Source organism: Tursiops truncatus, chromosome 1 (assembly GCF_011762595.2).
Source record: "Tursiops truncatus isolate mTurTru1 chromosome 1, mTurTru1.mat.Y, whole genome shotgun sequence".
NCBI lineage: Eukaryota > Metazoa > Chordata > Mammalia > Artiodactyla > Delphinidae > Tursiops > Tursiops truncatus.
The window spans coordinates 98,443,394-98,468,984 of record NC_047034.1 but is presented as its reverse complement, the minus strand read 5'-3'; the positions used below and the strand labels follow the sequence as shown (position 1 = coordinate 98,468,984).

Sequence of the window (25,591 nt, the reverse complement as noted above, 5' to 3'; positions counted from 1 at the left end):
TAATCCAGAACTGTCTGCCATTAGGTGGTGGGCATGGAGACAGCAGAAAATAATGTTCTGCTCCAGATCTTCTCAATAAAAATGGCACAAAAAACCACTTTGTATGAAGGCTTAATTCATCCACTCATTCATTCATTCACTCATCCATTCATACCTTTATTAATCTGTCCAAAAAGTATTTACTGAACATACAATGTGTCAGAATAACATTAATCTTGGGGGTTCAATGTAGAGAAAGTCACTCTAGCCATAGTTCCTTTGTCTGTAATATAGATAATGTTCTATCTTCCACCTCAAAGTTGATTGAGGAGTGGATGTGATTCCATGTATAGAAAGACCTAGCAAATTGCCTAGAATAATACGGGCACTAAGTGAGTAAACTCAATTTCTATTGTTCATAAAAACTCTTCATGAATTTATTATCTTGGTGTATATTTATTTATTTATTTATTTATTTATTATACACATACACACATACATACATATATATATATATATATATATATATATATATATATCATGGTAACTTTCTTTGTAGCCACCTCAAAACTATAATTCCTTATTTACTATCTATTGGGAAAACTGTATTTCCCTTTACACTAAATCTATCATTTCTATAGAGAGAGTGAATATCTAATATATATAATACTCAAAATTTTATATATATAATACTCAAAATACTCAAAATTTTAAACAATTAAAAACTGTAAGTTTTTAATTGTTTAAAATAAGGATGGTTCCATTTAGAGGAAATTTTTTAATAAGAGCTTAGTGATAAGGATTGGAGAAAGTATACTGAAAATATCAGAATCACAGATATCAGTTCATGGTCCAGGATTGGAAAAGTAAAGATCCCCTGATAGCTGGGATTATAAACCATGGATTTGTCTGAGGCTAGGTCATCAGATGGATAAAGAATGCTTATCTGTTGTGGGTAAGAATGAGTCACTCACTACACCATGGAACGAAGAAGAGAAAGCTGGAGAGAGTGTGAATGCTGAAGGCATCATCTGTCTTCCTGGATCCGGACAATCATGAGGTCACCTTCAACCCTGTACCATCAGTTACATAAGCTAATATACCTATCTTAGTTTATAATACCAGAATTCCTCCATCTGCAGAAGACAGAAAGCTAAGAACTATCTTTCCACTTGTTTCTTCCTTAAAACTCATAGCCAATTCATCCTCAATTGCTGTTCAATATACTCCTTACCTTTGGCATATCCATTTCTCTATCTCCACCATCATTTTCTTCATCTAAGCTACAAACCATTGATATTTTTTATTTGAACTACTTTCTGCAAGAGATTTCAGCTGGTCTTCTCAAGTCCATTCTCATGCTCCTCTATTCTATTCTCTCAAAATGAAAATATAATCCTATCATCCCCACCATTGTCACCGTCCCACTCACCAAACACATGCACATGTACACACGCACACACATATTCAATAAACCCTTTAATAGCTTTCCACTGCTGTTTGGATAAGATCAAAATGCTTAGCAAGGCCTGCTTATGGGGTTTTAGACAGCATGACCTGTATTTTCCTCTCCAATACCATCTTGTGCCACACACATCTGCTCTAAGCACCCCATTCTTATTTCTTGCCCTTCAACAGGAGTTATTTCAGCCACAAGGCTTTTGCTCATGTTGTTTCCACTGCCTGTAATGCTCTAACCCACCCCAATCATTTCACTTAGTTAAAAATCCTCTAAATATTTCAGTTATCAGATCGAATATCACTTCCTTAAGTTATCCTTCCTTGACCTTTCAGAGTAGCCCAGAAACTTCATACTACATGCTCTTCAAGTATCCTGGACCACTGCTTCATGGTTACTATGCCAGTCATACTTTACTGTTTGTGGGGTTATTCATCCAATATCTCTCTCCTTTACTAAATGGAAAGCTACATGAGGACAGAGAACATGTCTAATATTGCTCATCATTGTATTCTTAGCATTTCACACAATTCTTGGTACATGGTAGATACTCTAAATATTTGTTGAATGAATGAAAGTAGGGAAATATATGATGATTTGGGGAGTACAAAATAGGGTCTCTAGAATCTATTTCTCCTAGATAAAAAGGCTAGTTTCTAAAAGTCTGAGACCTAGGTGATAGAACATAGAAGGAGAATCAAGAGTGAATGCAGGAAAGAGGAACAGAGAACAGACACTAGAAGTGAAGGGAGCTAACTGTTCCTTCATATACCAAGTTCTCCCATATTAGGCAAAACATAGTGATAGAAAAAACAGGAATGGAATGCCTACTCTGTTGCCATACGGCTTCTTGCATAGTCAAGAAAAGAAAAATGTTGGCAATGGATAACTGGCAACAGAAATCTCATTTGATAGAGGACTAGAAATTTTACAAATAAGAGAAAAAAAATCTGCATTGTCTTTTTTTTTTTTTTTTTTTTGCGGTACGCGGTCCTCTCACTGTTGTGGCTTCTCCCATTGCGGAGCACAGGCTCCTGACGCGCAGGCTCAGCGGCCATGCCTCAAGGGCGCAGCCGCTCCGCGGCATGTGGGATATTTCCGGACCGGGGCACGAACTTGTGTCCCCTGCATCGGCAGGCAGACTCTCAACCACTGCGCCACCAGGGAAGCCCTACATTCTCTTTTTTGATGAGTGATTAACATACATTAAATGTAATTGAATTTGCAGTTACCTTTGATCTATGAGGACTTTTAAAGCTGAATACACCCAGGAACAAAAGATAGGGAGGGAAGAATAAACACCCAACCTATCATTTCTAGAAAAAGTAAATAGCAAGTAATTATCAAGTAATATGAGGAAAGAACCAAAGATATTTAAGACATCTCAAAGTGGCTAAAATCGACAGTCATGCTTTAAATTGGTATCTCTTTAAACAAAACTTTTTTTTCAGAGTATGTATTAATTAATCATATTGCTACTTGATAAATTGACTTTTTTTTTGAAAGGACAAAAACAATGTTAGCTCCAAACATGACTGTCATTAAGATTTCTGCAGTGTAATCAACGTCAACACAGACTTCATGTTTGTGTAAAATCCGTGATTCCCCTTAAGGACCTCCTCATGTGTTTCAGGGGATGGGGGATGTAACAGTTCCCTGGGAATGTGACTGCTGGACGATGGTAACAAAATACATAGAAATTTCAATTTTGAATCAGTACTCCTAGGCTGTAAAATGCTATGAGTTTGATAAATCTATTTTCTTTGACTTACTTTTCTGGGGGTGGGGAGGGGCAATATTTTCTTCCATAGTCAAATAAACCCATGTGCCTCCTTCCTAACATTGCTCACCTACTCCCAGCTGGAAGCCTTAAACTGATTGTACTTTAAAAGATTACTTCTACCCCAGCGAGAAATGTGTAAAAACTTTCTCTCTGAAGTAGAAGTTGCCTTAATTTTACGGTCTTCTTAAAAGCAGTGCCTCTTATGCCTTCCCTTGATTTGCCTTATTCATTATCCTCTCTCTTGCCTTATCTTGAACTCTGCTGCCTCCGAGTCTGTTAGCTCCTGAGTTCTTATTAGTTTTCTGGTCCAGTCTTGCTTGTTAGCCCAAAATGCAGTGTCCTTTTACTCCTGGGTCTTTTGTCCCTATTAATGCAGGACTCAAGTCCTATTTGTCAGTTCTTTCAAATATTCTAGGCTAGTTGGATCCCGTGACTGGACCCGCCATTCCATTGCCAATATTTATATCTTAGTAATTTTGGTTTCCAACTTTGTTCCTATTCTGCACTGCTGATACCTATTTATTCTGGTGTGACATTATGGTACACAAACTGTATGATATCACAGACTAAGATCATAGCCTCTCCCCACCTCATTTCCACATCTCTCTCTTTAGGTCAAACATGTTTTTGGTTCATCTTTGTGCTATAGTCAACAGACATATAGAAAACTCTCAAATTCCCTGTGATGTGATCATTTGAGAGTGATTTTAAAACAATTTGAAATGTTATTGATGCTTTATTTCAGGAATATAACATGATGAGTGTAGTAAAAACTACATTAAGTTTGAAAATACATATTTAGATATTTTTCCTGCAACCATTCACCAGGTGGTCCACCTATTTGTACTAAATATATATATATATATATATATATATAATTTTTTTTAACTGACAGACCCATGATTGTTATTCTAGATAAAAACAATGACACTTCCTGATCTAGAACTAGTATCTCAGTTAGATTTAAAGGGTGTTGCTTTCTACTAAAGATTTATTATTTTTAAAAGAAAGGGATCATTTTTATATCATTAACCAACATTAATAACTAAAATTGAAAAACTCATAGAGAACCAGCTTAAGGCAAAATATTGGCAGTTCTGTAAATGCCTCTTACAGATCTCCTGTAGTTGTCTACTTATCCATGTCTATGTGAATGTCTGGGAATTAAAATCAAATAAAAAATTAGGCAACATAATATAGTGTAAAGCAAATATTTCTTTTTAATCAGATATACTCTTTCTCATAACCAAGTTGATAATTTATTTTAAAGCACTTCCAAAATTATACTGCCAAAAGGAAAAATATAAGAAGGCAGGATAGTAAAATGTATTTGGGTAATATCAGATTTCAGTCGCTTTTGCAGAAGCTTATACCATGCACCCATTTCTTGTCCGTCTTCCAGGAATGAGGTTATTTTACAGTGCAGTGATTTCCTAACCTGTGACATCTCAGGGGCTCAACCCACTGAGGCTAACCTAGCCTAGCCCACGTTTAGCCAGTCAGCTCATAGACCTCAAGAACAACTTCCTAGCCCGAACTTACATTCGTCCATGTTGATTAGAGCAAAGTTAAACACCACATTCAGGACAAAGCAACACTTTGACACCCATGTTTCTTAGAGAGGCTAGAGTCAGAAGGGATGAGAAGAATCAAGAACCTTAAACAGAGGAGGTCTCGTGGGCACATACCTAACCAGTATCAAAAAGAAAAGTTAACTCAGCAGTAAGCCTCACCTTAGATTCCCCCAAGAGATGTCAGAGAGGTCACTGTGACTTGAGTTTGTTGTGTTTTACCACTGGTGGGGCTCCCACATTTCTTTCTCTAACCTTTAAGATTTCTCATACTCTTGAGTTCCTGCATTTCACCCCTGGGAAATATAGGAAGTGCTATCACTTGTCAGCTGTTTTGGCTTTAAAAGAGGTATCTTTATACTGTCCCCTCCGCAGACATTCAATGGGGACCAGATTGAGGCAAGGCTGTGGTCATTGTTCCCTAGACTTTGTATTGCATATGAGATAGAGGGTCTGTTAGCCCAGCCGCTGGAAGAAGGTTTTATTTCCTAAGGGAAGCGCTAGCACATCTGGGGCAACGTGGTCCTCACATTTAGTTTTGGATTCTCTTCCTGGTGACAGACATCTGCTGTCTGGCAAGGGCAAGAGCAATAATCTGTGTTTTATGAAAAATGTTGGCATGTTTTAACAGAAGCAAACCCTTTCTCTCTTTTTTTAATAAAAATACAGAGTTTATGTAAATTAAATTTGGACACAGAACAGATCATGAGGGAAATATCAAAGTGTTGCTTTAGGTGATCTTAATATAACTCAACAATTATTTAAGATCACTGAACATTTTAAGATTTATCACTTTTAAACTAGTTTGTTTTGCTTAGCTAAATTATCATAAAAAGCAGGACTGTATACGTATTTCCTGATGAGAAAATTAATGTTAAGACTGTTTTAGTTGAATAATCCAGTGTTTGGAAATTCTATGCAGAGAATGTATGTAAATAAATGGAGGGGGCTGTGAGATAGAAAGACATGGCAGGTGATGATGTGACACCGCCATCTTTATTCAGAACTCTGCTTTGCCTGTAAAGCTAGAGTAGTCTTCTCTCCAATTACGTACTATCATTTTGGAATTTTCCATCCAAAGGAATTGTTACCAAGCTAGTTGTGCACTATTTAGTAATCACACCCGCAATGAAAGCCAAACCATGGCACCCAAAACACTGAACAATGAGAATCCTCCAAGGGCCAGATAAATAACATCTCTGTAGCCTCTTAGAACTGTTAGGTAAAGAAATCCAAATTCATTGACAGTGATTCAATCTCTAGGTCACCATAGACTGAAATGAGAGTATGCACCTAGTTTCTACCTTTAACCTGTTCATATATAAAATATTATTTTTCCTTTCCCATGGAAGATTTGTTTGATTGATAAAACATACCCAATTAATGAATTAGATGTCATTTGAAATAGAATTAGACAGGTGATTTTTATTTGAATAATTTCAATTGAAAAGATACGAATTCCAGGCGGAGGGAATAATAGTATTCAAAAAGGTACAAAGTGAGAAATTTCCAGGGCAATTGACTGACTTATTCAGTTGCCTAGAGATTTGGTTACAACCAAATGACAAAGTAGAAAATACTGGACAGAACACCGGATGGGGGTCAATGACAAGGGCATCACAGGCTCTGAGCCTTGTTAGTTGGTTACCTCAGGCTAAGGTTATTTAGATCACTTCCCAGTCCCCAGTTCCTGTCCTCTAAATAAGGAGGCTGAACTGGGAAATCTTCAAGGTTCCTCTCAGTTCTGAGAGTCTGTGCCACATCACTGACTCAAGGCAAAGAAGGAAACAGCTGGTGTGAAAAGTAACTCAAGAAAAGACTTTAAAAATGTATGCTTTCTGATGGCAAGGACAAAAAATCATGGGGATTATGTAACCAGTATTTTAAAGTCCTGTGGAGCATGTTTCCTCTTGCTCTCCTTTTTTGCTATGTGGAAGATAAAATAGGAAGGTAGGAAGACAAGGCAATTTATCCCATACCCCACGCCGCCCCCACCAACTATTTTTCTTTTGGTAGCTGATGGAGGGTCTAAGAATTAAAGGCACTGTTGGCTGAAGAAGGCAGCCTAGAGAATCTTCAATGTCAGGAACCCAGAGGATTAGCAAAAATGCTGGGAAGGCTTGGTTTCAATACTTAAAGGTTGAACCGGACAGGCACATACTGATCAAATCCATGTTGCGAATGAGCACTTATCCTTGGTCAAATGTTTGCTGCTGTTTACATGTACCAGATACATTGTGAAAGGAGCCTAATTAAGCTCTAGTTCCTCACTGCTGCATGGCAGTGCAGGCCAAGTTTGGCCATATCTTCCTTATCGCAAGAGACCTAAGAAGTCGAATTTTTTTGTCCAGCCGCCTGTTTTTAAAATGTTGGTAATAATTTCAAAAACAAAACAACCACAACAACAGTAGAAAGCTACTCAAGGTCTATTCAGCTTCTGTGTGAACCTAGGTTAGGAAGTTCTACAGGGTGGAAGTAAAAATATTCAGTATAATTCTAAAAGGACAAAAGAGGGATATTCACTTAATGCCCTATGAACACTTAGCATTTCAGAAAAGGAGAAGACCTCAAAGAGGTGCCATTTCATCTGGACTTTAGAGAATTTATTGTAGTTCAAGTACCTTTATAAAGTAATATGCTGCCACAGGAAACTGGTTTACACAGATTGCATGTAGACAACTTTAAATTTGAATGTCAAGACATCAGAGAAGCTTCCTTATTCCCAAGAGACAGAACACCTCCATAGTAGGTTCAGGTTTGTTTGTGACTTAGAGCTTACTTAGTCCTGCACTTAATTTTAAATTAATAATAATAATATTTATGCTAATATTCAAGTACTGATTTATTAGGAACTGTTCTCCATGCCTTTCCTATATTCAGGCTTACATGCTAATTAAACTCAGGCCCCAGGAGCCACTGACCAGCTTTGTGACCTGGGAAACATGGAAGCTCAGGTGTTTTGTTTCTTATTTTTTAACTTGTTCAATGGGATAAAAACTCATCCTACTTCAGAGGATTGTTAGGAGCAGAAGGAAGAAGACAGAAAAAATTTTCATGTTGTAATATACCTCTGACTCTTTGGAGTATACACAACCCAAACTAGAGCACATTTTCACCTTTACTTGAGCAATAAGTAAAACGTTGACTTTTATGCAGACCAGGGAAAATGTTAATGTTTTTAAAAAGAACAACATGATATGCATTTATTTCTTTAGTTGTTCTTGTTTTACCAATGCTCTTTATGGGTAGATTAAAAAATTACATGTTAGCCTGCTGCCTATAATGTTAGCATTTAAAGAACATTAAACCTGGAGGGGACTTAGAGATCATCTAGTTCAAATTCCATGTTATAGAAATGGAAACTGATGCTTTAGGAGAGTAAGTGGCTTGATCAAGGTGACATAGATGGTTGATGGAAAGAATAAAGAATGAGACTGCCTTTAAACACTTAGAAAGTGTCATGCTAAGTGTTTAAGATTTTATATGAAGTTTCACCATGCAGGGAATATACAATTCAAATTCCCAAGGTCGGCTTGAGATATTATTTATTTCTATAAATTCCATAAATATATATGATGTCTCTGTGCTATAAAGGTTAGAGCCTTTTCTATTCATATATTTCACAATTTTTAGTCAGTTATGGAAACATAAAGAGTTTAACTATATATGTATATGTTTAAATATATACAGCTAATTTAAAAGCACTTAGGTACAAAGGCAGTACTTTTCACTTATTTGATATTTGCAAGAAGATATTTGAGACAAAGGAGAATAAAACAGATGTTTAGAGAGGAAAATGTACTGTATTATGATACCTTACCTCATCTTGAGCTAAAATCACTATTGTTTCTAGAAACACCAGAAATGTGGACAGTACAAGAGAGTGTTTCCAATGGATAAATATTCTAGCCATGGAATTAAGGTCAGTTTGTTTCATTCATGAAGCAAACATTTATCAGGCTCTGGCGATACACACAGGTCTGTGCTTGGCACAAAGGGAGCTTTCAGCAGATGGGATTCAGGATCACACTGTGATGGGAAAAATGAATTGGAATGCCTCCTCAGTCCCCCTACACCGAGTACAAATTCCCCATCCCACCAACTGGCAAGTGTTTAAAACTATGAACCTTAGGGAGGGAAGACGAGCCAGTGGGAACAGGAGACAGAGAAAGGAAAAAAGGAAATGAAAGAAAAGATGAATAAGCCCCAGATGTTTTTGTGCCCACTCTAAAAATTCAGAGTTATAGTAAAGATTTTTTTTTTCAATGCGCTAATATTCTTCCTTCCTGCTATTTAAAATATTGAACATTCATGTGTCCCGAGGCAGAGTAATCATTTAAATTATGTTGGAGCAAAATGATTAAATTAGCTTTATTTTCCTATTATATAATTTGAGGATATAATTCAAAAGAAAATTTCTAAACTTGGCTAATAGAAAGAATTGATTATAGTTTTAGAGATTATAACTAACAAGTGAAATGGAAATGGTTCTAAGTTTCCTTCAGTCTAAGATATAATGGTTTTTGGAACACATGTTTTCCATGAGTTCAAATTTTCCATGACTGCAAAATTTTAGCACTTGCATCTTCATTCAGCCAAAGGCTGCGAGAAAATCTGTGTGGCTAAATAACTTTCTGGAGAGGATACACCTAAGACACTTAACAGCTGGGTAAGTTTAGAGGTGTTCCCAGAGCAAAAGTCTACTCTAAAAAATAAACTCAAAGCTGGGCAACATTTTCAAAATCATTGTCATATTTGTGGCAAGGAATATATATTAAAATACATCTTTCTTTTAAAAATTAGTCAATAGATTTAAATTTTCCATAGCTGTTTTAATCCATGTAACTGAAAGATATTTTGGTTCTAAGTTTCAGACACTGGGAAAGGGGTAAAGAGAGAAACTTGACTCCCTCAGGCCCTGCTGCAGGTGTCCTTTTAGGAACCTTCCTCATTTTAAAGAAGTTACACATCTTGACACACTGACAGTTGCCTAATCATATGACTTATAAAAGTTATGATTTAATACAATGGTATTTTTCCTCTACAGGTAATTCTGAGGCTCGTTCTATTACCACACTTCTGGATAATCTGTTGTGAGTGGAACAGAGAATGTACTTGAGCAACATTTGACTAGACCATCCTTTCCTGCTGCCGTAAAAGAATGGTTTCTTCCTAAGTCACAAATCTATTCTGAATGTTAATTAAATATTTACAAGGTACTTTAAAATCCTCCCTGAATGCTAATATGAAAAGAGCAACCTATGTTCATTTGAATAAGCAGAAATTTCTGCCCAAGTTAAGGGCCTCTGGCCTTTGAGTTTAATTCAAATAATTCTATGACTTAAAAAAAAAGAATTGAAGAATTGAGCACCTACTGTGTACAAGGCCCTGTGTCACATGTGGAAATAAAACTAAACTTTCTAGGACTAGGAAATTTGTCATAAATTACAACATTTTGTATTATTTAATTCACATCATTTTCCTCTGGGCTTAAAAGCTAAATTAGATGCAAAATACTCACCTTTTTAGCATTAAGCTTTTACATTGTTCCTTAACGTATAACATTGTATCTAGTTACACAAAGATGCAATATTTTCTACATATTAACATATATTTCCACATTTTATTCATTAGGTTTTTGAAAGTACTTTAGCATGAAGTTTCCATTTATTGTATCCAAAAATAAAAATAGCATCAAAGTCTTCTTGCAACTCCCAAAACACAGTTAGGGAATAATGATCATATGCTAAAAAATGTAAAATGCAATTTGTGCTGTGCCCCATTTACTACAAAATCACTACGAACAATGCATTTTGTACAGTATATTGCTCCAGGGAAACTGGATCAGCATCAGGAATGAATAAAGAACATTGCATTTGAAATCAGCTAATTCTGCTTCAGCGCTTTTAAAAACTATTTGTTATAATATTACCTCCTGTCAAGCACATAATGTGATATTTTCCTCAATAAACCTAAACAGTTGCTGTAATTTCAACTTCTCTCATTTTCCACTTTTTAAGCACTAAATATTTAAACAATGCAGACCTGGAAGTCTCAAGCCACTCATCTGATCCTCCCATCTTCCTGCCTAAGGTATAGTAACTATCCGTACAGGGCCTGTTCTGTCACACAGACATACATAATGGCAGCTGTTGAGGTCCTTACCTGCCCGCAAGCCAGGCCCATTCCTCTTTCTCCCATGCCATGTGGACACGATAAATTTAACTCCAGGGCATCTGCTCCAGAAGCCTTTAAGATGTGGAAGGAAAATGAAAGTAAAGGCAAAGCTTTATTCGTGTACTGATAGGTTTCACCATTGATAACTCAACATAGGTCACATTTGCCAAATCTCAACTACTCTGCTTTCTGCACCACGGCTACCTTGTGAGGTAAATTCTGACTCTCTCAAATGAGAGTGTGTATGGCAGCAATAATAATAACAACAGCAAATGTTTATTGAGTGCTTATAAGATGACACTCACTGCACCATATGAGTTATATTTTACTATCTCTGACTCTCATAATCCTTGGACTATTAGGGTACCAACTTTACAGATGAGGAGACTGAAGCTCAAGGGAATTAAATGACAAACCTGGTTATCAAATGTCACAGCAGAGATTTTAACTCAGGTCTGTTTGACAGCACATTGATTCTGCCCTACACAGCTTCTATTTTCATAGAAACAAATCTTACTAATTCTGGATAATTGATACTGGAGGTAGCAGTGCAAAAAAAAATGTAGTAGGCTAGCTGGAATGAATTTGAGTAAAATTTTAAATGTTCCTCTTTTATCAATTAACTTTTATTACTCATTAATACTGCTTTCATATGCTTCAGAGCATTCAAGCATGTTAATTCCCCAAACTGGAACACCATTCATTATGTTCTATGTTGCTTTAAATAAATTTAAAAGTAAAATAAAATTTTGGTAACAGTTCAAATTAAACCAAAGTATAGAAAAATATAGTCTTTCTCTTCTCTCCTTCAATTTCCTACTTCTAAAGTAATCAATGTTAACAATTTAATGTGTAATTTTCTACTTTTTCTATGTATAGAAAAAAGTAAAACATACATATAACACATGCATCGGGCAGCTTTTTCTTCTTGGTTTTGCTCTTTATACTTTTCATTTTTTTCTTCCAGTTTCATTGAGATATAACTGACATATAGCACTAAATAAGTTTAAGGTGTGCAGCATAATGATTTGACTCACATGCATAACAAAATGATTACCACAAGAAGTGTAGAGAACATCCATTATCTCATAGAGATACCAAATAAAAGAAAAAGAAAAACAGCCCTTGTGATGAGAACTCTTAGGGTTTACTCTCTTAACAACTTTACATATGACATACAGCAGTGATAATTATATTACTCAAGTTGTACGCTACATCCCTAATACTCGTATATCTTATAACCAGAAGTTTATGCCTTTTGACTGCCTTCACCCAACACACCCTGACTCTGATAACCATAAATCTGATCTCTTTTTCTATGAGTTTGTTTGTTTGTTTATTTTTGAAGTATAATTGACCTACAACACTGTGTTAATTCCTAGTGCACAACATAGTGATTCAATATTTCTATACATTTCTATACATTACAAAATGATCACCATGGTAAGTCTAGTCACCATCTGTCACCATATAAAGATATTACACTACTACTGACTATATTTATCATACTGTACATTTCATACCCATGACCCATTTATTTTGTAATTAGAAGTCTGTACCTCTTAATCTCTCTCTCCTATTTCTCTCATGTTTTTTAACTGATAATCAATTTTATTGTATTTCTTAAAAGTCCATGCTAAGAAACATGAAGTCCAGATAATTTTGTCTTACTTTAATAATTAAATGGGAATCTTTCTTATTTAACTCATTAATTCATTAGTATACAAATGGGTCTTAAAAATGAAAAAAAATATTTCATGCTAAGCATTCTTATAATAATTGGAGAAACACAGAATTTTTGAGAAGTCTTCTGTAAAAACTCTTAAGAACAAACAGAACGCTTTTTAATTTGAGGAATGGAGGATAAACTAAACAATTCTTTTACCTAACTTCTGGAACTCTTCCAATGCCACAATTTCCTTTTAAGTAAGGTAAACCAGAAGCTTGAATCAGTTCCCATAATATTATAACATGTCTATAGCATCACACAAAGACTTAAAGAAAACTTCATTATTTTCTAGGTGTACCAAACCTTTCTTTAGGCCAACAGAGTCTCTTCAAGTCTCTCTTTTCTTCCTAATCAATCAAGATTTTAGCCTATTTTTTCCTGTTTCATGAATTTTAAATAGGACCTCAACAAACATAAAAAATTCTAGTTAGTTCTTTCTTGGTTGACGTCTTACCCACCTTTATTCATTAGTGAGTCTGCTTTTTCTTCTGTACATTTGTGAAAATTCATTTGCTCATTCAGCCTATTTTCTAACATGGTTTTATTATGGTTTTTGCTTCTTTAATTCAATTTTAAAATGCTTCATGTTATTTGAAAATTACCATGAATCATGCTACATTTTTTCCTGCTGGTTTGGTGGTAAGCTTGGACAAAGCACAAACTGCTAAACTCTTGAACTCTAATTCTAGAGCTGCTAAGGAATTTGGGCAAGTCAGTTAACTTTCTTTGTTTCCATCTATTTTAGTGTAAACCGGAGATAATATGACTTATCTCAAAACCATGTCATGTGGGAATTTCCAGCTTAATTAAAACATAGTACGTTGTAATTATATACAATACTGCGCTTTTCTTATTATTTCTTAGTTATTTCAAATACTTCTTTTAGACTTCTTTATTTCTTTTAGACTGCTAGTTGAATTGCAGCAATTAATAGTAGATCAATTCAACAACATTTTGGAATAAGTTTTAGGTACCATTCGTATACATATTTACATTATACACATTTCCTAAATTGTAAGTGCAAGTTTACAATTAGCTATCATAGTAGACAATAATAGCTAACATTTACTGAGTACTTACAATACGTCAGACATTTTCCTAGGCTCTTTGTAATGGGATATACCACTATCCCCATTTTGCAAGTGATAAAACCAAAATACAAAGAGTTCAAGTGACTCACTTTTTGTTCTATAGCTTGTAAATGAGAGCAGGGTCTTGAACCCAAGCATTCTGAGTCCAGAGCCTGTATTCTTAGTCACTATCATAACTGATTAGAAATCACTTATTCCATGGCTGGAGTTGTTTCAGTGTGTTAACAAAACATGACAACTCGACATCCTTAAAGCTTCTAAACTTTAAATAAATATTAAAATCTTGTAAAACCACTTATCCAATTTAAAGTCTGTTCAGTGTCTAATTGTTAAAAATGTCCCCAGTGTTATACACGTATACAAACACTGACTCACCAAACACACCTGGAAAGACCTTTGAAATGAGCATCTAGGCTTCAAAAACAGATAATCCTGCTCAAGGTAACACCAAGAGATGGGGAATATTCAATTGGCCTCTGCTTGAATATTTCTGTCATAGGGTACACCACCTTAAAAGGTAGTTAATTCTATTTCCAAGCAACTATATGCATTCAAAAAGCCTTAATTGCTGAATTCGCATGAAATGTTAAATTAACTGAAACTGGGCATGCATTCTTACTCTTGTTAGTCACAAGCTTTTTAGTTTAGTCACTTAGCCCAGAGTTTATTCTGCCTCACCTAAATGATTATACAATAACGTAATCTAGTGAAGGCAGTGACAGAAAATTTGCTGTTTCTAATTTCATATATTATCTATCACCCATCTATCGGCATGAAGTAGAATGATATGTTAATAGTGTGGACTATGGAGCCAGAGTTCATGGGTTTGAATCCCACTTTTACCACATCCTAGCTGTGTGAGTTTGGGCATATTATTTAACAACTTTTGGCCTCAGTTTCCTCACTTCTAAAAGGTGGAAAACAATGAAAGTAACTCGTAAGGTTGCTTTTAATCAAAGTGAATGACTTAGAAAAGTGCCTGGACTACATTAAATACTACGTGAGTGTAAACAATTGCTATCTATCTACCTGTCTCTCAGCCCATCCATCCATCCATCCAATTAGAATCTCCAACTTGCCCTTCCTCAGCTTTGATCTGAAAAAAATTTAGAGTAGCTATCCATACTTCAGGGGGAAAAAAGAAAACTATTCTAAGGAATCCTCAGAGTAGTGGTAGTAGTGTGATTTCTAAAATTTTATGAATCATTTTATAAAAACTCTCAGAGAAACTAGGGAAGCAAAACCACAAACCCTTGTACAATATATACAGCAAAATCGGGTACACAGCTCTTTCTCTTCTCCTTTCCTTACCTCTCCCTTCCTTCCCGATCAATGTAGTTATAAAGTCATTGGTTGGGGTAGAGCAAGGTAGGTGACTAGGAAGATCTAAGGAAGAGCCATGAGGGTCCAGTGTGGGATATCAGAGCCCAAGCACAGTGAGAAGGACAGACATGCGGAGGGTGGCTTGGTGTCGTGCATCAGAGTCCTAGTGGGAAGGGAAATCTCCCATGGATCAGGGGAACAGGCAAAGGACAACAGAGCCCAAGCAGGGTGGAGAGGCACGAAGCTACACTTTTTGGATTCTCTCTTAATTTCTTCTGTTAAAAGAATACACGAGGTCCACTGCCAACTTTCTATGTAGCAACAGTGCCAACTAGTCTCAACTATCCAAAACTGGGGACACAAGTTTTCTGGGATCTTAAACCACTTTGAAGTGGACGTGGCACAGGTAAACACTGAACTGGCTTGGGACCCACTGGGCACAAAGTCTGTGACTATCTCTTGTCTCCAACTAGGTGTCTATCTTCCCTGATTCCATTCTGTCCTGCTTACTGTTAGTGTTCAGGGACTTATATCCAACGGGTCCTACATATTTCTGTAATGCGCCTCTCTGCTTTTTACCTCAGTCTATTTGAGATTTCCTAACTTCAACATCTATTTAATTTTATGAAATACTGCTAGCCCAGACCCAGGTCAAAAATGACAAGAACCTGGCTTCAAAGTGGCTTACTTGGACTCTCTGCTAGGAGTAGTGTGGTTTGACACACTACTGGTTTGACATCTACACCTCTCAGCTGGGCCTTCCTTGCCTCATCCTACCAGTTACAGCCAGACCCTTCGCAATCCCTCATCAAGTCCCTGACTTAAAATCTTCAACTTTGGATCTTAATCACCTCAAGTTCATTGGTGCCCAATAAAGTGCACTCTTCCCATTTATTGTATAATTGCTTCCCTTTTGTTCGTCACATGCCAGTATGCCAGCTCTGTGCCTCTATTTTGCTTCACTCAACAAATATCTGAGGACTATCCGCTGGCTGGCAAAGCTATATGTTTGGAAATGGGAATTAAACAGTGAACCAGATGGGGGTCTCTACCCCCCTGCCAGAGTTTGCTTTGTCATAAGGAAGATAGGTTACAGGGCTGATGACACCACTGTTTATCACCATTTTATTAAATTCTGCAGAAAAAAGGTACAAGCAAAGGTAGACCCAGATTTGGCGGAGCCTGAAGTTTGTACGATTTGGGGAAACTTCTTTAAAAATGAAAAATAATTTTAAAATGACAAAGAGAAAATTAGTACAGGCACTTGGAAGTAGCTTGTACAAGTCAGAGCTCTGAAACTTAACCTTCATTAGCTTTATGGTAAACCAGTTTTTGAGGACAGGATCTTAGAAGGAGTAGGACAGGGGGTTAACCTACTGGTTAGGGAGCGCAGAGTGGAGGAAGAGGGAATATTCCAGGCCAGGGGAACAGCAAAGGCTCTGAGGTGTAAATGTATTGGAGGAGTGAAAGAAGGCCATCGGGGACTGGAATGTAAAGAACATACCCAAGGTGACACTGGGGAAGTGGCAAGGTACCATACCATGTAGGTCAAGTCAGGAGTTTTGCATCTTAAGAAAGGTAGTGGGAAGACTGTGGATTGATTGAGGGAGAGATTAGTGGGGCATCCTGAGATAAACTTAGATTAGGATGGTAGCATTGTTTATTGAGCCACACCTAATTTATATGTCTCCTCAAATCTGATGGCCTTAATTGCCACTCAAGCTTTTACCACTAGCTTAAAAAGTGCTATCCTACATCTCCCATCATTGCCAGCTCTCACAGCTCCCTCAGGATGAGAGCGGGGCTCTGTCACAGCCTCCACTGTACCTGTCAAAGTGGGAGCTCCAGGAGGGCCAGTGCCCTCAATATGCTGTGGGATTTGACTTCCCTAGCAGCTACCTAAAGGGGGCAGGACACATAACACAAAAGTGCAGAAGAAAGTAAAGTGTTGTAGTGTAAAATTTTACCAATGAGAGACAGGAGACAGGAAGGAGCCGGTAGATAGCTCCCTCCCCCTTCTTCTCCTGTAAACTGGTGCGAGGCAGGACAATTCCATACAGCCCTCCCGGTCCCACACGACTAAGCGATTGGCTCCATCTCCTTGGGAAGTGGCAGCCAGCTCTGGAATGCATCATGCTCTCTCTGCTTTCCCTTCTTCCTATTGCCTTTCCCCGCCCTCACTCTTACTGCTCTGGAATTGAATCCTTCAATGAACCATCTTCACATTAATTTTGACTCAGGTTCTGTTTTCTAAGTTAACACGCATTAAGAAAGAAATGGATTCAAAAATCTATTCAAATGAGTTCAAGATCTATTCAAGACCTACTATTGTGTATGGTTCAATTTGGTATACACATTTAAACTGTGAACATATCTACACAGCTGAGGCTCTACCGTATTCACCTTTGTTTTGGCTGGCCAGGGACTCTGCACATAGTAGGTGCTTCATGGATCTTCCTTGCATGGAATTGGAATAGGTTATCAATGTCCCAGAAAAGTAGGATAGTGTGTGATCAGATAACTGAGCCAAAAACAATTGAGCAGAGCCTAACCATGCTACTGATTTGACACCAAGCTGTAAAAACTTTTCCAGAGGCTGCTTCTGTTTTATGGTGTTCATAAGACAAGATAAATGAAAACCAGGTTGAGGAATGCATAAAAGAAGACATTAAAAGTGTGGGTATTCTAGGGTTAGAGTGAAAAGGAAGGTTTGGTTCAATATGGTTCTATTTCCAAGAATATGCATGTGACAAAAAAGATATACTGTATGTGCATTAACTTTTAAAAACAGCATTTAGTAGAATTTACTATATTTTAAGAATGTACTAGGTTCTTTTTTTTTTTAACCACCCACGTGGTCTTAAATGTTTATTCAAAATAGTGAAATAAAATGGTATCCTCTGGTGAAACAACTAATAATGATCCCTTCTTGTGCAAATTTTCATTCTGATACAGAGTTTCTGTCTCTATTTTTTCATGTTCTTATACAACTGGATCTGCTCTGCTGTTACACATGTGCATTTCTGTTTTCAGATATAACAGTAAAGAGCAGATTTCCTCAATTCCCTACTGCGTAATTCAAGAATTAATCTACTCTAAGGAGAGGAAATTCATGAATTTAAAGTATACCCATCACCACATTAAGTGATTTGCCGAACTTAAAAGCAGTGGCTCGCTACAACAGCTGCTGTGTTATCTCAGATTTCTTACCCCTCATTATCACCACCCCGAAAGAAATGTACATTCTAAGTGGTATAGTAACTTTGGCTTGAACACTCTTTGTTTTTGTTGATTTGTTTTAATGTGGGCTCTTCCATTGTAAGAAAATCTGTTTTAATCTGTTTTGAAGTATGTGTTCATAGAAACAAAACCAAATACTGACTCTACAAAGCTTTACTGGGTGTCCCCCATATAAGCTGTGATGGAATCATGCTGCTTATCGCTGCCCTCCAGGGGGATGTGAAGACCTGGGGATAGTTCCTTCATGTGCTATACCCTGAGTTGGTCCATATCTTAATCTTAGAGGGAAGTGTTTTTTTTTAATTGACACCATCTATGGATTGAACTTCTTGATATGTATATTGCTTTCCTGTGGAGAGATCCCACACACTGTTTTGACTGAATGGAAGGCATATCTTTTTCTTTTTTTTTTTTTAATGTTTTCCTTTTTTTTCCCTCCTTACTTCCCCTTTTACTTTTATTGATTGATTGATTGCTATAAGAACCTAGAATATGATATCAAATTGTAGTTTTAAACTATAATTTAAGAAATAGGTATAGAATGTGAGAAATATGAAAAATATCTTTAAGTTGGTTACATGTATAAAGGCTTTTGACTTTTTAAAAGTAAAATTTGCTTATTTAAAAATTAATGCTCATTATTGAAGAAAATTCTTTAAGTATTTTATTCTACAGAAGGCAGAGAAGCTAGTAGTGTGATAAAGCCATTCATCATAGTCAAGCTTTAAATTGGCAAAACTCATGCCAAACATGGGCTCTGTGGAAGATTTCATGGTCAATTAGGCAAATACATGTATGAAATGGACCCAGCTACAAAGATCATAAAGCCAGTTACTGATCATGTTAATTTCACGCCCCCCAAGTCCCAGAAATAATTTTTGTCCTCGCAGGTTTAAGATATCCAAATAAAATATACAATCAATATTTTTGAACACTATAGAAAGCTTTATAATATTTTATAATGTAGAGTCCTTAGTTCATAAGTATTGTTAGATTTAGTCTTCTGTATTTCTGAGAGGTTTTCAAGAAACCCCAGCTCAAGCTGTCTACAGTATTTTTCATGACAACACGATGGACATAAGCATACAATTTTAGGTATGTATTTTTCCACTTGAAATACAAATTTGAGGCACATGGTTAGTTGTTTGCATTTGTGCAAGCTTCAATTTATACTATAGAAAACCTGCTGACTGGTGTTCCACTCAGGAGCATTCTGTCCTACCATTTTATGCATGTCTGTATTCAAACTAGAATAGTATTAAATGAACCTTTTATATTTTAAATATTCAAGAGTTTTATATTCAAAATTTCTTTTCTCGCTGTCAAACTAGTTTGCCTAAAGGCAAGGTAAGATCAAGTTAGACTCTCAAAGGTAGAATTAAATTTTATCATGGCATCCATCATAATATACAGTTTGCTTAATATGCAAATAAAGAGCATATGGATTCAAAGAATAAAGGATTTTCAGGCAGTGTGTGAAATCCAAGGGACCACTTTTATAGAATAGATTCCTTTTAAATTTACATTCCCATCATTTTAATGAAAACATAGGGTAAACAAATTATAATAGAAATGTTTTAAGTTACTATTTTCCATTCAATTTTACTTCTCCTGGGTTATTTTTCATGACAGCTCTTTATTTAAAACTAATAAAAATAGAAGAGAAGAAATAAAATAAATATACTAGAAAGAAATCATTACCTCAGCCTTTCTGGAGAGTTCCATCCAGTCATTTTTGTTGTAACTGCACATAATGCTAGCAATCACAATCTTTAAAAAGAGAAAGGAAAGAATATTAGATCAAATAGTTATGCCTTTGTACACAAGGGTATATGATATATATATATGTTTATAATGATAAACTATATTATAAAAATTAGTTTTCCATCTGTTGAAAGAAATCATTAAAAAAACAGCAGGGCGTTATAGTGAAGCAAAGGATGAGATCTGGAGCTTCAGACTTACGTTAGAGACTTTCTCATTTACTCTCTTTGTATACTTGAGCAAGTTACTTAACTTTTCTGATCCTCAGCATTCACATTTTTAAAATGGAGAAAATAATACTGACCTTGCCCATCTCAAAGAGTGATGGTTGGAATTACATGGATTTGTGTATGTGAAAGGGTTGTTTAAATTATACAATGACACAGAAATATTTATTAATATAATTACTGGTATAGCTAAAAGTTTTCAAGGTATGGAAAGGAAGTGAATTAGTGTCTTCTTCAATCATATCTTATTATAGTATGGATAATAACACCTTACATATCATATTCAGAGTGAATTATAGTTTTAAAGTTTGTTAAATGTTGATTATTTAACTATAGTCTTACAGTAACCTTATAATGGAGGCTACATAGAGTAGTATTTACTAGTATCTGCTCTGAAGCCAGAATGTCTAGATCAGAGCTCAGACTCTACCACTAACTGTGTGGCCCTGGGCAAGATATTTAGTTTTCTCACTGGTTAAATATGGATAATAGTACCTTCCTACTTAGAAAAGTGATCATTGAATTGCTAAGATTTTATGGCTCTAATGATGTGCTAGGTAATGTTTTAATGGATTTTACTTTATTAACTTACTTAATCATTCTCAACATTACTCTCCCCATTTTACAGGTGAAGATGCTAAGGCACTGATATGGAAAGGTCACAGCCAGGACTCAGACCCAGAAATCTGGCTGACAGTCTGTGCTTTTAACCACTAGGTTTTGCTGGCCTAATGTAAATATTCAATATATGTCAGCAATTCTTTTTATTATTACCATTTAAAGACTATGAGATTGTGACACAAAGAGTTTGTGCCAAGCCTAAAGTCACAGAGTCCAGTGGAAGAGTCCACTAAAAGACACTGGGCTCTCACCACATACAGGTTTTTAATGTATGTCTAAAAAACAAAAGAAAACAAAGATGTGCTGTACAAGTCAGATGAATGCTTTTAATATTAAGAGAAAGACAGAAAATATGTTGGAGAGAGTTCTGAATACCAGAGCTCGAAATACTGAACAAGTCTGTCCTTAAGATTGGGTCAATTTTTTCTCTCCTGATAGACTGTAATCTCCATGGGTGCCTGGACTGCTCTGCATCATGCATCATTTTATCTACAATAACCAGCATGATGTTTGGCACATAGTAAAACTGAGTGAATAAATGTACGAGGGCACTAAAGGTTTAGGAACAGACAGTTGCTTTTGCAGCTCATCCTTTTAAAATTAAGCAGAAATGAACACCATGCGTTAGAGAAGGGAAAAAAAAATAAACAATTGGTGAAAACTGTTGGCAAATAATTATTATACGAGTCAGAGTGAAGAGTGAGCAGGGCAGTTGCGAGGGCCGGTCTTGCCAATAGAAAAAAGGGTCAGATGTCAAAATACACAGAACTCGTGAACTAGAAGGAGTAATTAAGAAAGAAGAATCAGGGGCTTCCCTGGTGGCGCAGTAGCTGAGAGTCCGCCTGCCGATGCACAGGACACGGGTTCGTGCCCCGATCCAGGAAGATCCCACATGCCGCCGAGCGGCTGGGCCCGTGAGCCATGGCCGCTGAGCCTGCGCGTCCGGAGCTTGTGCTCCGCAACGGGAGAGGCCACAGCAGTGAGAGGCCCGTGTACCGCAAAAAAAAAAAAAAAAAAAAAAAAAGAAAGCCACTTCCAGGGAAGGAAGGTTTACTAGCACTGACAACTGGATATGATAGATGCTCTCAACTAGTGACTAAGATGGTTCCTCTTTACTAAGTGGCGAGTTTTTTGTGTGTTTTTTTTTTTTTTTTTTTCTTAAAGAAGATGTTGGGGGTAGGAGTTTATTTATTTATTTTTGCTATGTTGCGTCTTCATTTCTGTGCGAGGGCTTTCTCTAGTTGTGGCAAGCGGGGGCCACTCTTCATCGCGGTGCGCCGGCCTCTCACTGTCGCGGCCTCTCTTGTTGCGGAGCACAGGCTCCAGACACGCAGGCTCAGCGGCCATGGCTCACGGGCCTAGTTGCTCCGCGGCATGTGGGATCCTCCCAGACCAGGGCTCAGACCCGTGTCCCCTGCATTAGCAGGCAGACTCTCAACCACTGCACCACCAGGGAAGCCCTAAATGCCGAGTTTTATTTTGATAAAGCTGTTTTTGCTCCAAATATATATTGATTGTGCCTGGACTGGTTAAAATCGTCACTTGCCTTATAAGGCCTGGGGATCACAGGAGCTACACTTGAGCTCGATGGAGAGAAATAAGTATCACCCAGAGAATTTTCCTGAACTTTGAGAACACTGGTACCATCAAATGCCTAGGAACGCAGTGACTAGATATGATTTGGGGCACACTGTCATTGGGGAAGGGTGACCACAGGTGGGAGAGATACATTACGTTGAACAGATACAAGTTATATTTGTATGCTCTGAGCAGCCGAGCACTACCCTGTTCTTCCCTCATCATCTAAAAACAGACTTTATCTTCTTGCCCAAAAAGCTGGGAAAATATCCCCAACAGGGTTAATCACAGTGATCAACTACTCTGGTCTCATTAAAGTCCTTCAATGGAGCTGGGGAGTTAAAGGCTTTTTTCCTCTTTGGTCCCTGAACTGGAATGAAGGATGTTCAGAGTAGCTGGTAATCACTGACTGCTTACCTAACCAACCCAACCCTCCCACTCCTACCCAAGGCTAGCTGCACTAGGTAAAAACAAAGCAGAGACAGAGGAAGGTAGAGATGCAAGATGGAGAGATGTTTCTGCCACTTCTAAGTCAGGTGTACCACTAATATGCCTGTACAAGTGAACCAATAAATACCACTTTGGGCTTAAGAAAACCCAAGTTATATTCTATTTTCTATCACTGACAGTCTTGGCAATTACTACATGCAAAACTAGAATTGTCACTTTTAAAATAACTTCCTAAGCATTTTTTTTCTGTCAAGTAAATTTAAGGGAAAAATAACTTTATACACTATTTTTATATGCTAAATTATCTAAGAAGTCTAAAAATCTTTATCTAAAACCAAGGGATAGTTTGTGAAATTATATGGTAACATTCTATTTCAGAGGAATATGATGACTCCAAATCATTTTATTTTTTATTAAGAGATATTAGGATTTTTCGAAAAGTCAGGCTAAAAGACATTAACACTAAAAGAACACTGGACAGAATTTAATCTTTCTTTGATGATTAGAAAGCCCTTCAGTGTTTTGCTGTGCTTAGTTTGTAATCAAACAAAGGAAGACAGGTTACTTTTTTCCTATGGAAAAAAAAAGAATTGATGTGTATATTACATTGTGAAACATCATGAAATGTTACTAGAAATGAATACCCAATGAAACATTTTTAAAACCAAGGAACATTTCCCTATCTTTCATTTAATTTATGCCATTTCTAAGTACTCCGTTTTTCATGGCTAAATTTTAAAACATTATTGGATGAGTCTATACATAACTATATCCTACATTTTTTGATACACAGTCTAGTGAGAGATTCAAACAATGTCAGTTAATCAATTAATATGGAAGCTGAGCATCTGCTGTGGTAGGCACTGGATGACATGCAGAGGAGTTTAAGATATTGATTCAGAGTCTTTGTTTATCAACATTTAACCAGTATCTTTTGAGACCTTCTATGCGCCAGTAACTGTAACTCAAAAGTGATGAGCAAAAGAGGAAAAGTCCCTACCTTCCTTCAGCTTACATTTTTAGGGAGGGAAAAAGTCATTTAAAAAATACATTATTAGGACTATTTCCAGGTCAAGATTAAGGAAAAATAGAGGAGAGCAAGATGGAGAATCACAGGGGTGCACAGAGCCTCATTAGTTGATGGTCAGTAAAGGGCTCTCTGAGTTGAGAAATAAAAGATAAGAAGGCACCTCACACAGAAGAATGGATTGGGACCTGAGTGAAAAGTGGCATTCCAGGTAGAGGAAACGGCATGTGCAAAGACTCTGAAGTAGGAGTGAGCCTGATATACTTAAAAAGAGAAGCCCTTTGTAGATGGTATTCCATGACAGGGCAAGAAGAGTGTAAGAGGAGACGAGAGAAGCAGGCAGTAGCCATATCTCTGGGAGCTGAAACCTGTGGGAGTTTGGATTTATTGTAGGTATAATGGGAGACCACTGAAAGGTTTAAAGGAGGGTGATAAAATGATCCGATTTACATTTTCAAAAGGTGCTTCTGGCTACTTTACAGGGAACGGAATGAGGGGCTGTAGGGTAAAAGCAAAGAGTCCAGTTGAGTTGAAATAATGTGGCTTGCATAATATGCATGGAGATACCACAAAGTGGAACTCTGAGCTAAGACCAACAAGGCAGGTCAATGGTTAGACTCAGGAGGTGAGAGGAGAGAAAAAATTAAGGATGATCCCTAGATTACTGGCTTGAGCCACTGAGTGGAGCATAGACACTTCACCAAGATGGAACAAAGCGTAGTGCAGTAACAAGTGGGGGACTGTTAAGAGGTTCAATTTTTAATATATTACATATAAAATGACTAGCAAGCATCCCATTAGTGATAACATCAAGTGTGCCACTGGACACATGAGTCTAGAATTCACTGAAGAGGTTAGGGATGAAAGTGAACACTGTAGAGACTTCAACATATAATGGTATTTAAATCTACCTAGCTTAGTGACTTCTAAACAGAATAGAATAAAATAGAGAAAATGAAAGAGATGAAGATTAACCCAGAGCTACATGAAAATGCTAAGAGAGGGAAGTGTTCCAAAAAGTAAGGAGCAATCAACGGGGATGAATGCTTCTGACAGCTGGTGTAAGAAAACAGAGAAGTGTTCACAGGATTTGGCAGTACAGATGCCACTGGTAAGCTTTACAAGAAGGATGGCGGTGAAACAGGGAAGACAGAAGTCAGACTGGAGTAGATGGAATGAACAGAATATGAAGGAGTGAGAGAATTGATACACAAAGCTCTGTAACAGTTTTTGTGGGCTAGCTCAAAGAGCAATGAGGCAGCAGATGAAGGGCTGTGGGAGGTCTAGTGAGATATATATATTTTTAAATGGACTATATTTGAGTATGTTTTTATGCCGATGGAAATGATGTGGAAAAGAGGAAGAAGCTGTTGAAAAGGCAAGAGGTGATGATGAATCTATAATAATTTATGAATCAAATTTTGGGTGTTGTTTCTCCCTGAAAAATACTTCAAAGGTTAAAAACAACAGGACACTTACTCTGCAACAAGGAAAAGTAGTGTTAAATGGCTTCAACTGTCATCCTTCCAAACTTTTAAATTAAAGAATCACGATTCATAGTCAAATTATTTT

The 25,591-nt window shown here is 36.8% G+C and overlaps 1 protein-coding gene across 3 annotated transcripts in view; it reads right to left on the bottom strand.

Annotated features, from left to right (window-relative positions):
• Positions 1 to 25,591, bottom strand: part of DPYD (dihydropyrimidine dehydrogenase) — an 810,457-nt gene that overhangs the window by 264,943 nt on the left and 519,923 nt on the right. For all 3 annotated transcript variants that reach the window (XM_019919998.2, XM_073810605.1, XM_073810614.1), the window contains 2 exons: positions 20,054 to 20,122; positions 10,958 to 11,041 (listed from right to left, as the gene is read on the bottom strand). In XM_019919998.2, the coding sequence (XP_019775557.1) occupies positions 10,958 to 11,041; positions 20,054 to 20,122 (153 nt within the window). The remainder of the gene's footprint in view (positions 1 to 10,957; positions 11,042 to 20,053; positions 20,123 to 25,591) is intronic.